Here is a 17,263-nt window from a genome sequence, read left to right on the forward strand (position 1 = left end):
ATTATAGATCCTACCTGCGTGAATTCTTATCACAGCAGATATTTGTAAAACTTTAATTTTGTGTAGATGTCTATATATCCGGGTCGCGCACTCGCGCGTCTGTGTGCACGCGCTTCAGATGTCAGTCAGTCAGCGTGAGGAGATCGCTTTTAAGTCTTGTCGCTCTTAATAACTCTTTAACAATAATCAGGTACCGAACTTTATCTCTCTTAATGACTCTTTTAACATCAAGCAAGTCCTGCAGTCTATTTTCTAAGTCATGCATAAAAGGGAAATCAAAATGAATTGAGACGCATCTTTGTATTAGATTAAGCATTAGGAGGACGGGAACGTTACACCTCAGACGTATAAATATAGATCATTTCAGATGTCCAACGAGCATTTAGAGCATTGGATTTGCTAGACGATTTGGTTAATGTTCTTATTTCTATGAAAACCTTTGAATCATTTAGACAGGATTCCATTTGTCTGCGTCTCTGTTCATTCAACTATGGGCTGGACCAAGGGTCAAACAGAAATTGCGCGTTGCGTTAATCGGCGTTAATAAAATTAGTTGCGTTAAAATGAATTTGCGTTAACGCGTTATTAACGCGTTAATTTTGACAGCCCTAATATAAACGTTAATTTATCTACTAATGTGTTATTAAAATGCCCTAAATTATTATGCATTGCCCTCTGTATTGCACTCGTTCCGTACATCTACAGGTGCACAAATAATGGCCAATCTCAACTTCTTCAAGACACTGCCGTGCTCCGCACCCGCCGATGCTCTGCCAATTTGCGCTTAACAAGCCTAAATGATGTTCTTCAATTTATTTTTGTTTTCTCAAAAATATATTTAGCTGTAGTATAGGTTGTGTTAATCTTTTTTTTTCATAAGGGGGAATACCTGTAGCCTACCCTTCATCTATTAGTTGACCTCATTGTTCTGGATTTAAAAAATATTTTATTTTAGTAAATGAAGGCGGTAAAAACGCATACCGTGCTGGTGAGCCACGCAAAATCACCGCAAGGGAAATTCCTTCATCGTGACAGCCCTAGTGATACGTATGGAAACCCCTGAAACGTCAGCTGGACCCGTAATCGAAAAAAAACTTTCAGAAACTTGTACGAATCCTGGCGAAGTGCATTTGGCACAGAAATACTTGCCCAACTGCTTTTTTGATACTTTGCCTACGTTTAGCATGAGGAAACAACTCTATAACTTTGTCAGAATGCATAAAATACCATTGAACAACCCTTTAAGGATCATGCCCTCAAAGTAATAAGGACATAAGCGGTCGAAAGTGAACAAAAGAGGCAGATTAAAACACCAGATGGGAATAGGTCTTATTCACTTGTGATCTGATCGACCAAAACGCATTTTAATACCAAGTGTAAACAGGGCCTTATATCTACCAGGCACGGAAAAGCACAATGACTTTTCACAACCTGAGAAATGTGCGTGGAGATTTATCTCTGTGATCTTTCATTAACTTTAGATTCGTTTGGACACCAACAGAAGTGCGTTTGATACCGAGACCATGTGTTTATTCAAGGGCTGGAATTGTCTTTGGCAGAAAATATCCAACATGTGGACAATAACGCAACAATCTAATCCCAGAAAACAAAAGCAGGGACGGATCTGAAGCGAGAGTCTGGCCAGGTGCTCTGATCCGCATGAATCTAAACACGCACACAAATATCACCGGCCCTTAGGAGATTTTTCAAAACAAATGTGTTTATTCTGAAGTCTTGTATGTCGGGTTTTCTGCATGCTCGGATTGCGTCGGGTCACCATGTGTGTGTGTTCGGGAACGCATGGGGCAGAAAAGCACCTGTGCATAATTACACAGACCTGCACATAATCAATCTCATCTGGCTGCGTTTTAACTCTTCTACCCTGTCGTCGTCTTTTCCGCACGCTCTTTTCTTTCTCTGTTCTCCCTTATGGCCCGGCAACACATTCTGCACATGTTAATGCGAAATACAAAAATTTCACAGTTTAAAGAGAATCACAACACATCCGATTCAACTGAACCGAACAGCTTTATGTAAAATGGGACCGTCAACACGGACCCAACGTTTGCATCTTTGCTAATGTACATGAGTAACTTGCTAATGTACTCTCTTGTTCATCCGTCTCAAGACCAGAGTATAGTTTGTTTTTTACATGTATGCAATTTAACGCACAGCCTTGCAAAGCATACGCATTTCCTATGCTAAACACTACAGTTGTCTATACGCATATGTGCGCGACCCACGCGTACAATGTGCGCGACCCACGCGTACAATGTGCGCGACCCACGCGTACAATGTGCGCGACCCACGCGTACAGTGCGCGCGACCCACGCGTACAATGTGCGCGACCCACGCGTACAATGTGCGCAACCGTAGGGCTGGGTATCGCTTCAGATTTTCCAGATCGATTAGATTTCGATTCACAAGCTATCAATCGATTAGATTCTCGATTCAACTCAATGAATATAGATTTAATACAAATACTATATTAATAAAAAGAACAGTGAACAGCAGTTTACAAGTGGGTAATTAATTACATCGATGAAGCACCTGAAACCGCCATTTTAAGCACTGAATGAATAAATGACAGGCTTGCCTCTCGCTCCTTGGTAACATCGCGCAAGGCAAAAAAGAGGGTGACATCTAGTGAAGAAGACTAGTAATTCGATTAACGTTAATCTTTCGTTCAATGTTTGCAGAAATAAATTTGAAAGAAAAAAATCGATTCTGCTCTTTGAGATTCGATTCTGAATCGACCACGTTTTAAAAAACGATTAATTGAAAAATCTATTTTTTTTTGCCCACGCGTACAATGTGCGCGACCCACGCGTACAATGTGCGCGACCCACGCGTACAATGTGCGCGACCCACGCGTACAATGTGCGCGACCCACGCGTACAATGTGCGCGACCCACGCGTACAATGTGCGCGACCCACGCGTACAATGTGCGCGACCCACGCGTACAATGTGCGCGACCCACGCGTACAATGTGCGCGACCCACGCGTACAATGTGCGCGACCAACGCGTACAATGTGCGCGACCAACGCGTACAATGTGCGCGACCAACGCGTACAATGTGCGCGACCCACGCGTACAATGTGCGCGACCAACGCGTACAATGTGCGCGACCAACGCGTACAATGTGCGCGACCCACGCGTACAATGTGCGCGACCCACGCGTACAATGTACACAGGGTTTCAAACAAGTTGGTGGGTGCGTGTACAGTACGTGTGTACTTGCATCACGCACAATGTTTGTGGACCCTTGCGTAGGCATCATATCAATGGACTATACTTCAGCCTTTAGTCTCTTTGTCCTCCTTTCCAGTGTTGTGACGCAGGTTGGTAAAACCAGCCGTGGATATTTAATCCCAGCACCAATCAGGCCAAGGGACCAAAACTTGCTGGAGAAGCAAAAAATTGGCCCTTCACAACCCAAATTAGTGTCATATCTCACTTTACCGTCATTACTAAAGGTTAGAAAAACTCCCTGACTGTGTATGTGTGTAAGAAAGTTCAAGGGGGGCTGATGTAACACAGCACAAATGACAAGTATTTTAGCACAATTAGGCGTGGTAACCTAACTTACCAAGGTTTGAGCAAGCAGGGGGCATCTATTTCCAGCGCCGTAACCAGATCCCGATCCTGTAAGGCGGAGCTGTTACGAAGCTGTCAGCCGTGCTGATTACAGTCCATTTACGCACGATTTTTCACAGCTTAAAAAATAACGTTTTCAGTGTCGAACGCAAGAGGAAATACCTCCTCACTTCTGACCTGTGAAAACAGACTTCCACGTCAGGTCAAAGTGTAGCATGTGTGCCAGTCTACACAGAACTGATCTTCTCAGTTACATCCACAAATATAACCTGTTCATGCTCTGCTTATTCCATTATCACTTCATTATGTGGTAATAATGATGTGACAGAAGAAATGCAAGGGTGTTATATTGTTGCGAATCAAATTTTCCTTCAAAAGTATTTTTTTGTAGCACTTCGCACAATTGTGCATTGTTGCAAAGCAACTTTACTGTAAACATATACGAGTACATACAGTCGAGACATACAGAAAAACAGTATAAATACAAGGAAAAATATATTGATGAAATAGGATTGCAATTTTCTTTACAATATTAACACATTTATATTTTTTTAAAGTTATTTTTTGGGCCATTTTGCTTTTATTTGATAGACAGTGCAAAGAGAGGACAGCAACGTACAGGGTCAGCCAAGGACCATGAGCCAGGAATCAAACTCAGGTTGCCGAAAGTGCGTCTGCACTACATGCACTGTCCACTACACCATCGGCTCCGACTCACACGTTTACATTTTACATATCTGAAATTACTTTTCTGTTTGTTTGTGATCGTATTGTAATGTTCATAGAGCTGTTAAGAAGATATGTGTATGAAAATTTTCCTAAGATGTATATTAGCAAGTATTGTAAAAAAGTTTGTGGAATTGTATTTGGTATCTAAATACATGACTTAATTGATGAAACTTAATCAAATTTAATTTTACTTGTCATTTCACTCGAAAGCTCATATCAAGCTTTATGCTGTATGAGAAGATGACACAAAAAATGTGGGTTGTTTTAACCCCTAGTTGGGTCAAATATGGACAAACCCAACAGTTAGGATAATTCAACCCAGCGTAGGGTTATTTATAACCCAACAGTTGAGTTAGTCCAAATTTGACCTAACTAGGGGTTAAAACAACCCAACATTTTTTAGAGTGAAAAGACTGCTTACTAAAACACCATATAAAATAAGAAAAGTATTATATCTACAATGTAGATATACTCCTTATGTTTTAAAGTAGCCATGAAATCTTAATTTACTATTCTTATTTTTGTATGTAATATTGTAGTGTTTATTATAAATGATTTATCTGTGCACTTCATTATTTTTTAAAAATTAATGTGACCTCATAATTTTTCATCAAAATGTTAATCTCCTCCCCTCCTCGAAATTACCTCGCTTTACTTTCTGTCAGTTAGTTAGTTACACTGTTAAAATTAACAGCATCATGCAAATCATTCTGGGAACCAGAAATCATAATCAACAATTTTCTGTTTTTTGCTTCAGATTTAGTTTCCCAGAATGCTTTGCTTGATGTCGTTATTTTAGTTTTACTCTGTAAAGACAAAGACTTGTAAATGTTTAATGTTCATTTAACTTTGAACAAATGTTGCCAGTAAATAACATAAATTTAAATCTACGGTAAGTTACCGGCAACCAGCTGCAAGTAACACTGTAATTTCTACGGATTTTTTTTACAGTGTAGATACAATTTCCAGCAGCACTACCAATACAGAATACAAAAATACTAATATATAGAAAAAATAAATGTAATTTAAAAAAAAATTAAAAAGTCCTGTGCAAATTAAATTTTAGTCACGCAGAATGGCGCGAGGGCATGCTCTCAGAAACTTGTTTCGCAAAAAAAAAAAAAAACGCAGCAATTAGCAACACCATCATTAGCCCTGCCATCTTTTTTTTTTTTTTTTTTAGAAGCCATTTCAATGGGATATATGTCACGATATTTCATGGCGACTTTAAGTCCAAACAAGAAACTACAATGCACAAAATGTTTCTTTTTGATATTATTGGATTACTAACATAAAAAATTTGGTTAAGAGTGTAATTTCTGAGCCACTAGTGTCACCAAATGTTAAATGGTTGACCTTATAGTTGTCTCTGCATACCAGACTTGGATAGATGGCAAGAAAATACATTAACATTGAAAAACATTACACACTTTACTTTTAACACATAACTCAAAGCTACATGTCAACACAGTTTTTTTGTTTTTTTTTTAGGTTGAGAAACTGGGTCCACCCAACAAGGGAACAGGACAGATACCTTTATTTGTAAAAACAGGAATAATGTGATTATTCCAGATGGTACACAATGGCCCAAAAATCCATTTTTGAAGACATGAAAGTAATTGCATTAGACAACAAAACCAGGTGCATTCAAATCTGTACAGTTTTTCTCAGAGCAATCATTTTGGTTTAGTCTTTTTTGAAATGACGCTTACCCAACAGGTCATTTTTAGTGGATGCATGAAGTCATTTCCCCTCAAGTTCACACAAGTGTCTTGGCCGAGTACGCACAGGTGCAGTTCATCACATTAACTGCGTGTTCAAAAACATTTTAAACAACACGCAGTCTGTTGTTTTATAACATCTTTTTGTAAAGTGTTTGGCATACAAATTTTATGTGGTATTTCTCGCTTGACATTTTATATAATGCTAGTGTTTTTTATGCATTCAAATACTTTTTGGGACTACCGTATAACTCAACAAGCAGATGACCTTGGCATTGTTGTCTTGTTGTTAATGTGTGTGCAATGATGCTGACCCAACTCTGCAGGAGACCAGAAAGCGAAGGAAAGAGAAAACTGACAGACTGCAATGGAAAATGAAGTCACTTTTCTACGGTGCCACTCGATGGCCGATGCCAGGACCGAGGGGTCAGATGTCTCGGTCCCAAACATAACCGTAGCCAAAGCGCCCACCGCACCCCAGCTCCAGTCATGTCTCATTCAACATCACATCTCGTTGAAGCACACGCTCCGCAAAAACGCACACGTGATGGAAGAGAGTCGCTGGGCAGCGATACAACTTAAAAATCAAGCGTCTTTTCCATTTCACGCACGTTTAACTTCTTTAAATATGTGAAAGAGCTTTGAGCGTTTCACTTAGGCTGTAAAAGTGAAAGTTGGATCTACTTAAAGCTGCCATGAAATGGAATTAGCGTTTGTCCTATTTTCCCCGTAATGACGTATATCTGAGTAAACGGCTTCTGAAAAAAAAAGGTGGGCTTGACTTGAATTCGTCCATCGAGAACTGATTGGATCGTTTAAAGGATTAGTCAATTTTCTTAAAAAAAATCCTGACAATTTACTCACCACCACGTCATCCAAAATGTTGATGTCTTTCTTTGTTTAGTCGAGAAGAAATTATGTTTTTTGAGGAAAACATTCCAGGATTTTTCTCATTGTAATGGACTTTAATGGACACCAACACGTAACAGTCCCAATGCAGTTCAAAATTGCGGTTTCAAAGGACTCTAAACGATCCCAAACGAGGCATAAGGGTCTTATCTAGCGAAACAATTGTCATTTTTGACAAGAAAAATAATATGCACTTTTAAACCACAACTTCTCGTCTATTACGGTCATGTGACGCTCCAGCGCGACCTCACGCAATACGTCATCACGTCAAGAGGTCACAGAGGACTTATGCGAAACTACGCCCCAGTGTTTACAAGTGTGGAGAAAGAGGAGCTTTCCGACGTTGTTGTATGTGCAATGATACTAATTAAAGTCTTTGTGTCAGTTTATTGTTTAAAATGGTCCGCAAATATCCGTTTCATATATGTAACACATGACCTTTCCACAGCATTACGCAATTACGTGAGGTCGCGCTGGCGCGTCACACGGCCGGAGGTGGGGGAGAAGTTGTGGTTTGGATGTGCATATTTTTTATTTTTCTTGCCAAAAATGACGGTCGTTTCGCTAGATAAGACCCTAATGCCTCATTTGGGATCGTTTAGAGTCCTTTGAAACTCCGTTGAAACTGCAATTTTAAACTGCAATAAAACTGTTACGTGTTGGTGTTCATTAAAGGCCATTAAAATGAGAAAAATCCTGGAATGTTTTCCTCAAAAAACATAATTTCTTCTCGACTGAAAGAGAGACATCAACATTCTGGATGACATGGTGGTAAGTAAATTCTCTGGATTTTTTTTTAAGAAAATTGACTAATCCTTTAAAGTTGGGTCATGTTGCTATTTGCTAATCACTGCAATCTTTTCCCAGAAGTAAAGAGAAAACATTTCGAGGATGGGAGTAAATTTAATATTAAAAATAAAAAATAGTTTTTAAAATGTAGTTTATATAAAATGTTTCATTTTAATTTCATTGCGACTTTTAAAAAATGTACTTTATATTTACTTTTTTTTATAGTTAAAAATATGTTTTTTCAACTTAAATTTTTCAGTTTAAGAAAAAAATGTAAGGTAATTTTTTTTTAAATGACACTTTAAAAACGTAAGCTTTTTGAACAAAAAAAATTTCACTTAAAGTGAGAAAATTTCAGTTGAAATTTTTTTTACCAATTAAAGTCATTTTTAATTTACAGTGTAGTTAATGTTTTTTTTATTGCTTAGTTGGTTAATGAACAATTTGCAACACACTAAATATAAAAATATATACAGACATTTTAGCAAAGAATTTGGAAATGAAACGCTTTATGAAACCTAAAATAATTACAAAATTAGCGAATATAATAACAGCAAATTATTAGTGAATTTTACAATAATTTCCACAGAAATGTAATCTAAGGCACTCTAATAAATTAAATTAATATATTTCATGTCCTATCCCAAAAATGAAAAAAAAAAAAATCCACTGAAAAAATGCAAAAAAGCAAAATAATAATAATATATATATATATATATATATATATATATATATATATATATATATATATATATATATATATATATATATATATATATATATATATATATATATATATATATATATATATATCCCAATATTATATAAGAATATACAACAGACAATCCACTTTTAATAGGTACACCAAAATGTAAAAGCGATTTTTATCCAATTTGACTCTTAACCTAAAATGATTTCGACACTTCTGGCTTGTACTACAGGAGATATAATCTGGCCCTTATTATTAATGTACAGCCTGCAGTTTCAATGTTGAATTGATAATAAGCGTATAAAATCCTACTAGCCAAACAAGCACCCGAAAACCGAGAGGATTACAATAAAAGCCTTTACGAATAAATAGTGATTTTTGATTTATGAGTTCTCCGTGAGGGGAAAAGTGACATTATGGAAAAAGTCATGGCATAAGAGAGGTGCTGATTTCATTAAAACACACAAACTCAAACATTTAAAGCACTCCAGTTTAAGCTTTCAGTCTTTTTGACATAACTTATAGCACATGGGAAAATGTCAATTATATCAAAATGGTTTTAACGCTAACTTATGGGTTAATATGCTGTTGTATCATCTAGACAATATGACAAAGTTAAGCACGAATACCCAAAACCACAACCAGACAACCTGTGTGATACGACCCGACGTTGTTATTGCCCGCTAGTCAAACCCGAGACTTTCCCTTAGAAGTCTCCCAAAACAAAGCCGTCTCTATCCTCACGCCTAACTCATAAACGCAAGAGCCGCTCTCTCGGATAAATAAACTCAAAACTGCTAATATTCTTACAGACGGTCGAATGAAATCTGTCAATGGCTGGCTTGCGTCCAGCTCTCAAGCCTGAAGTGACTGATTAGCCGTCACTGGTTTGATCTGGTTCGTGTTAACTAGTTCACGGGGTTACGCAATACATGACCCGGGTCGCTTTATTGGGGCTGCGCGCTATATGTTAATATCGACTTGGAACGAGTTATGCTCGCCCTTCAAAGTAATACTAATTCAGTCCTATTATTAAGATTGAGATGGAGGCGCAAGGATGTCAACAAACAGAAGTGCGGAGAAGGAGAGAGAGATTTCTGTTTTCACAGCTGGGCTGAAGATTGTTCCCACCCTTTTTGACAGCGGTTCCCCTAAGGCGCCTTGTGTTGGCTTTCTCTAAGACGCACACATACACACTCTCAGAAGCATGTCGTCTTAACTGACCTCGAGCAGATTTAAACACCTTTTGCTACTTCGCTGGACAGCGCTCAGCTCCAAATGTCTCCACAGTCTGTAGAGCGTAGTCTTTACATCCGAAACACTGCGTGTGTGTGTGTGTGTGGAGGCAGTATTTCACTATATATCCTTTATTATTTCCTCATTTTTTGACATATCCAAACAGCAGACTAGATCAACATCCATAACGTTTGGTACGCTGACGGCCTTGCTAAACATCTGGCTGAGCAGACATCTATTCCAGGGTGTTCCTAAAAAAATAAAGTACCTAGCACTTCATTCACAACACTTGTAGATTAGCGGTCGCCTGATGGCAGATATCTAGCGTGCAGGATGGCCTATTGCCAATAAAATGCCAATGATATGAAGGTGAATTATAGTTGATGTATGAAGTTAACACAGGTGTCCTAGCAGGGTAACCACAGGTGTAACTCATCACATTAAAGGGATAGGTGACCCAAAAATGAAAATGATGGCATCCACAAAGTGATGGTCCACACATAGTTTAATTATTCATACTATGGAGGTCAATGGGGGCCGGCAACTGATATTTTATTAAAATATCTTCTTTAGTGTACAGAATAACGAAACTGTTAAAGGTTTGGAAAAACATGAGGGCAGTGTTTGAATTGAGGTGGGGCTAGGGTGGTCCCGGACCTCCTATAAGCATTGAGGGACCAATTAGGGGGGTCCACTGGTTTTTATTGAATTAAAATCTAACATGAATTTAAAATTCTCGTGCTGCGCTGCCACAAGGCGGTACTGTCCATTATTCGTCCCAATTTCGCAATAAACTAATCCTGAAGATTTCTGTCTGAGATAAATGTAAACACTCAAGTGCGCCTCACGCTGTTTTCTGGAGGAATTGACTATTCAATTTAGGATTAGTGGCTTTTAAAAACTTCTTAAACTATTATTTCACACGTATAGACCCCTTCAAGGTTTGTAAACATTGAATGACTATCGGGTGCGCGCGCAGCATGGGGTCGAACTGTTCATCCCATTTAGGCTTTATAATTTAATCTAACAGGGCTGAAAAATGATGACTTGCCTCAAATGAAGTGAGCACTACAAACACAAGCCTCTTTGATATTTGCATTGTTCCAGTCTGCACGTTAATTGCTTGTTTTTGAGATTCTGCATGAATCGCGAAAACTTAATGGAAGACCTGGTGCGATTTTCACAGCCCACGACGTAAGTAGGCATTTTTGATGATACCGAATAATACGCAACTCAATCTGCTGTAATGACTTTTCTGACCCCGACATGCGCAATGGGAATAGCCTGTGACGTGAACCGTGAAAGGGTCTATTTGAGGGGTAAAAAATGGTTAGGGTTAAGTTAAGGGTCATTTTGCAACAAAAAATGTTGATCCAGGATCACATCTTACTTTGTGAAATCGCAGTGACCCTATAAGGATGGGGGGACCCCCATAATATTTGACATAATTCGAACACTGCATGAGGGTGAGTAAATTATGACAATTTTCATTTTTGGGTAAACTATAACTTTAAGTATGGCCGTGTTTTAATAACATTGTTTGACTACTGTTTGGTGCACCGTTTGTTTTGTTTAGTATAGTAAAAGTAAAATTTACTGTAAAATATTTTAAAACAGAAAATTTTTATTCTCCATTGACAGCTATTGCTTAACTCTTTCCCCTCCATTGACGAGTTAACTCGTCAATTAAGAGAAAACACTTCCCTGCCAAAGACAAGTTTTTCCGGCAATCAGTTTTTCCGCTATTATTCAACAGGTGGCGCTCTTATCCAACTGATAAAACCCAGAAGCAACCCCTTAGGGCAAACAGTTCAAACTACGTGTATGTTTTGAGTATCGCTCTGAATCTGATCTCTATCAAAAATCCTTAACAAAACGCAATTATCCCAGCTTTTTGCTCAAATTTTTTATTTTTGAAGAAACCTACCCATATTTGAGAGGTGATAAAAAGAGAACAAATGAAGGTAGGATAAAACTTTTTTTTTTTAAAGCAGAGGGTCTGTTCTTTCATTTGATATATTGTATGTTTAAATATTTAAAGAAGAACATTTTCTGGAGGGCATTAAACTTGAAAATCATAAAAAATGCTGACGCTGGCTGGCAACTTTGTAAAAAAATGCTGGCGGGGAAAGACTTAAAATAACGAATGTGTATGAATCATAATTATACAGTAAGTCACTGTGCATGATCTTAAAATGGCCAAAAATTGTAAGATTAATCTGCCAGTATCCCATCTGTCAAAATTTGAAGGACACTTACAGCACATGATGTCTAATGCAAAGAGAAGAGAAGTTTATGTTAGATGTCACTCACCCCCATAATCTTGCTCCTTTGCTCCACATCCTCCCACATGGAGTGGACGATGTAACGGCACATGTATTTTCCAGCCCTGCCTTCCTGTCGCATCCGGACCAAACACATCCTACAGGAGCAAATCACAGCAAAGTGCTTAGTCAAGAAAATCCAGGCAGCATGAAAGCAGTTTCCGAAAGAAGTGCTTGTGTTACGCTATGCTCCGTCAAAATATGCACGACCAGTAAACGTCGGAAATCCGTGCTATTGTTATATCCAACCAGCTGACATGCACATGTGAAGAAATATTCATGCATTCAGTACATCTTCGGCTCTATAGATCGATTAACTCCTCTCTTGGTGCGTGGGTATATAAATGTGGCCATAGTTCGCAAACATAACCTACTGTAATTTAAATTTAAAATATGCAACTATCACATTTTTTTACTCTAAGCATCAGGCTGATGTAATTGTTAACTAACCCGGACCCAATTATTCAACTCACATTTTGCATATGGCAAACACTTTTACTCAAAGTTCATTCGAGTTTTACATTTGATCAGTATGAGTGTTCCCGGTGATTCGAACCCCATGACCTTTGTGCTGCTAACACACCTCATGTCTCAACCACAAAAAAACTGGTTTCATCTGCCTGCTATTCCCAAAAGGATGACAGGAAGGACTGTGACGTATTAGCCGTAGGGCACTGTTTACACGAAACATACTTTCTCCGGAGGAATTACATAACCATTAACACATAACCAGAACTATATCCACTAAAACTAAGTCCCACTCCAACAAGGAGATCAAATAACAAACACTTTCACTAAGGAATTCACTTAAGTGCTTTAACAAAAATATGAACTTGACGTTTCTGATGTTAAACTACACAATTACAATTAGTAGTGTATTACTGTGAAACATTTCCCAGTGTTTTATACAACAAAAATTATTTTCTTTGATAACTGACAGCACGGTATGCAACAGATTTTTCCATGAAACTAAACACAGAAAAATACTTATGATTAAATAAGGCAACCAATTACATGCATGTGTAAACTATTGGTGAGTTCAGACAGAAAGATTTCCCAATTACTCTGCAAACACGGTTAGTCACCATGCACATGCACGACTGCACTTGCAAACACAAAGTGCCTTTAACTGGATGCCTATAGTGTGTTAGCACCCAAACTACTACCCATTAATCATCAGTATCCCTCTGATGACATCACATCTTTTCATAAACTCGGACAACCCCATTCACATGTGCATTAGTACCCTTTACATAAGCAAATGTCACCAGTAAACATAATAATGGGGGAACGATAAATGAAATAATACAATGATATTCAGCAGTAACATGAATTGTGACATGATCATTATTCAGCCATTTTAATTGTACTCAACTGGAAAATTACTCAGAATGCTCGTTCCTAATTGTAGCACTCTTCAGATTGATGCCATTTTTAATTCACCCAGCAGATTAATTTTATGAACTGAATGCATTAGGCACCTTTAGATTTACAGGTCCATTTTGAAAATGCTTGCATGGCACAAAGTTGCCGTTCACATTGAAACACTGCCCAAAAACTCACCAAACATGGAGCTGTGCCACGAGGAACCAGGAGTTGAGCGTGTCAGGCAGAGAGCACTCTGGGAAACGAGAGAAAGAGGAGTACAAGGCATTATATATGGGCAAAGGGAAAATGCAACATGTAGCCAAACCCATGCAAACTTTGGCTTGGATTCAAAAACTGCTATTGGGTTTCCACCTGTTTTTTCCTCAGCTAAAGAAAACAGCGTAACACAGCTGTAAATGGCCACATAAATATTTCAGGTGCTCCTAAAACAGTCCCTTAATGCACATTTTAATGTTGCAGCTGAAATGAGGTACGTTAGGAGTTCAAAAATGTAAACGAGAGTGATGCAAGACTTTTAATGCATAATACTGTGTGTATAGGTTTAAAAAAATATTTTTTGTCCCCACCCCCTCTATGGCTACTTTGAAAAACCTAAAAATACTTACTTTCAAAAAAATCGTCATAGTTGATTCTTTCTACGCAGCAGGTGTACATGCGCAGGGCGGCTATCTTAATTTTCTGCAAAAAGAGACATTTGTGATGCATGCGATCAAAAAGTCGTTCAATTTGGTGTGATCAAAAACAGAAACTCATTTAGACACTCCAATGTAATGTAATCGCATCCACTCACGAGTCATGGGAAATGCATTTGAAGATGCCAGTAACTACAATGTTCTATTGCAGAGACATGAAACTTGGTTAATTTCATTTTTTGGTGACTGTCGTGAAGGCATATCCATTTTGCACAAAATACAAAAAGAAAAATATTGTTTATATTGATAATTTGGACTATTATTATTTTCCTTAAGTTGGTGCCCAAATTCATATATTACTGTAGAAACCACCACAGTAAATATTTTGTAATTTAAATGATATTTCACATGGGAGTTTTGTTGGAGAGAATATTTATTTTGTGACATGGAAAATCTTTATTTTCTCTAAGCAAAAAAAAATTTCTTAAACCTTTATATTTTGCAGTAGAATGTGAAGCAGACATTTTCACGACAGCTCGTCATAAATTGTTTTGGATTTTAATTGATTATCAAATGTGGGAGACCAAAAATGAAAAGTGGTCCATTATGGTTTCCGTGGAAAACACAATCAGATGAACCCAACACTATACTTCAAAAAACAAGAGATAAAGATCTTACCCATTTGTTATATTTAAGTGGTCCGGTGAAGCCCATGGCCTCAATCAATCTGGTAAAAGCCCCCACCTCTTCTTCTGTGGCCTGTGCGGTCTCTTTGACAGCACACAACTGCAAGCATAATATAGAAACAAAACTGACATTACTGAACAATGACATACATGTGTATCTAGAGCAAAGTTAACACACAAACAAACTCACAGATAGATAGTGTCTAATACATGCCTCTGTGAATCTCTAATACAGGAACTGTAACAGCTGAGCATTTGTGGAGTACATTACATTGAGATGACAGTGTCTGACGTGACTTTAGTGTAACAATAAAATGTTTGTCGTAGTCAATTTTTGAAAGAGAAATGCAACTTATTAGCAGCACTATCGATCAGGATTAGGTAAGAAAAATTTTTATTCTGCAAACGATTAGTTGCAATTAATCATTATGCAGAATAAAAGTTTTTGTTTACATCATATATGTGTGCGTTTTGTGTATAATAATTCTGCATATATGAATACACACACATACATGTATGTGTTTAAAAAATATTTACATGTGTATATACAATTTTTTTGATTTATATATCATTTACATTATATATAAATATGAATACTTAACATATTTTTTTTTTCTTAAACTTAAACATGCATGCATGTGTATTTATGTTCACATTAATATTATACACAAGACAAACACATATATGATGTAAACAAAATTTTTTATTCTGCAAACAATTAGTTGCAATTAATCATTATGCAGCCCTATAGACTTCAGCAACATTCATTGCGACTCACTATATGTATTGCTTAAAAACCCACAAAATTGTATTTGGGTGTATTTAACCAGACATATTAGGATTTTTGAATGACTTTTAATGTACATATTTATTTATGCATTTGGCAGATGTTTTTAACTTAAAGTGCATTCAACCACATATTTTAAAAGACGGTTCACCCAAAAATAAAAATTCTGTCATCATTTTTTCACTATCATGTTGATACAAACCTGTTTTTATTTTGTAAATGATGATAAAATGTTCATTTTTGGCTAAACTATCCCTTTTTTCAGCATGTGTGTTCCCCTGGGTTCGAACCCATTACCTTTATTTTTGAGCAATACGTCAGTCCAAAAGAAACCAAACAGAACTAAATTATTACTAACAACAACCAAGCTGATAGTACTAAACATAAAATAAATGGACTAACAAACTAATATCCTAGTTTTAGTTGAACAAAAACCTTAATCAAATCTAATTTGTTTAAGATACTACTGCTTATTAAGAACAAGCATATAGGTCTGGTTTCACAGACAATGCTTAGATCAAACCAGGACTAAATCGTAATTAAATTAGGACATTTAAGTATCTTTATAAATGTGACTTGAAAAAAAACATTACTGCTGTGGATCTTGGGACAAAACAATGGCACTGATATATACTAGTCAACATTTTAAGTGGATCAAAAAGGTTTATCAAAGTTGTCCTAAGACAAGAATGGGTATTAGGGATTGGTTTTATGTAAACTTTTATTAAAGGTTTTGATCCACTTCGAATGTTGACTAGTGTATTTTAAGATATCTCAGTGCAAATACTTTTCAGTTAAGACATGCATTTTAGTCTGGAACTAAGCATAAGTCCTCTCTGTGGACTAGATTGTCCAGCCTTAAGGAAGAGGACAGGAGGGGTCTGAGAAAGAGATAAAACTGCACACAACTTGCTTGTACTGTGAAGTGCTCGACATTGACTCAGGACACCTGCTGTGATCCGGCAAGCCACCAAAGCCCTGACCTGATATACATTTTGTTCAATGGCCTAGAAAACAAAACATGACATGTCAATTGCTACTTAGTTTAGTCACAGTAACAAAATGAACTTACTAATTTATTTAATGGCATGTTCATGCACAATGTTAAGCAAGCAACATGAATGCCAAAGTTTGCACATGACACCTAAGCAAACCTAACATCTAGGTGCTCGTAAAATCATGAAACACTGTCACATATTCAAACACATATGATATGACCCTAACTGTTACTGTTAGTTATATCCTATAAGTACTTTAACAACTTAAGTGACTTAAGCTTTACCTTTCCGAGGACAGCGTTTGATCCTGAAGCGTTTAATAAATGTCTGACGGCCGACTGCAGGGGTCGCCGATACATGATTCCGCTAAAAGTCACAATAGTAAAATATTGTGACTGTAAAGCGTGAATCTGTGAGTTTTACTCCGTGACACGTTGTTTAACAGTTTGTTTTCGTCCCTCCCCTTTCCAGCAATGTCAAAAGCATTTGTCCCGCACTTAAAACAGTCCGTGTGGAAATTACCTCTGTGCATATGGTTCCGATGCTTATGGATCGTACAACAGCAGCCATCACACATAGGATTTTAAAATATTTGGATAATATAAATCAAACAAAATTTATTTCAATGTTGAATAAAAAATAACAATTATTTGTAATATTTTTTTAAGAAAACAAACGTGTGCAAAATGGCTTTTAAAATGTAAACCATTATTATTGATCTGTGGTTATCTTAATTTTTTCATGGTTTAATATTG

The 17,263-nt window shown here is 37.2% G+C and overlaps 1 protein-coding gene across 1 annotated transcript in view; it reads right to left on the minus strand.

Moving 5' to 3' along the window:
• uqcc1 (ubiquinol-cytochrome c reductase complex assembly factor 1) overlaps positions 1–17,020 on the minus strand; it is a 31,108-nt gene extending 14,088 nt beyond the window's left edge. The window contains exons 1-6 of the mRNA XM_073870484.1: positions 16,793–17,020; positions 16,411–16,517; positions 14,716–14,815; positions 14,011–14,083; positions 13,580–13,637; positions 12,006–12,114 (exon numbers count right to left, since the gene is read on the minus strand). Coding sequence (XP_073726585.1) covers positions 12,006–12,114; positions 13,580–13,637; positions 14,011–14,083; positions 14,716–14,815; positions 16,411–16,517; positions 16,793–16,867 — 522 coding nt within the window. The 5' untranslated portion in view covers positions 16,868–17,020. The remainder of the gene's footprint in view (positions 1–12,005; positions 12,115–13,579; positions 13,638–14,010; positions 14,084–14,715; positions 14,816–16,410; positions 16,518–16,792) is intronic.
• Positions 17,021–17,263: the final 243 nt, after the last annotated feature.

Source organism: Misgurnus anguillicaudatus, chromosome 8, assembly GCF_027580225.2.
Source record: "Misgurnus anguillicaudatus chromosome 8, ASM2758022v2, whole genome shotgun sequence".
NCBI lineage: Eukaryota > Metazoa > Chordata > Actinopteri > Cypriniformes > Cobitidae > Misgurnus > Misgurnus anguillicaudatus.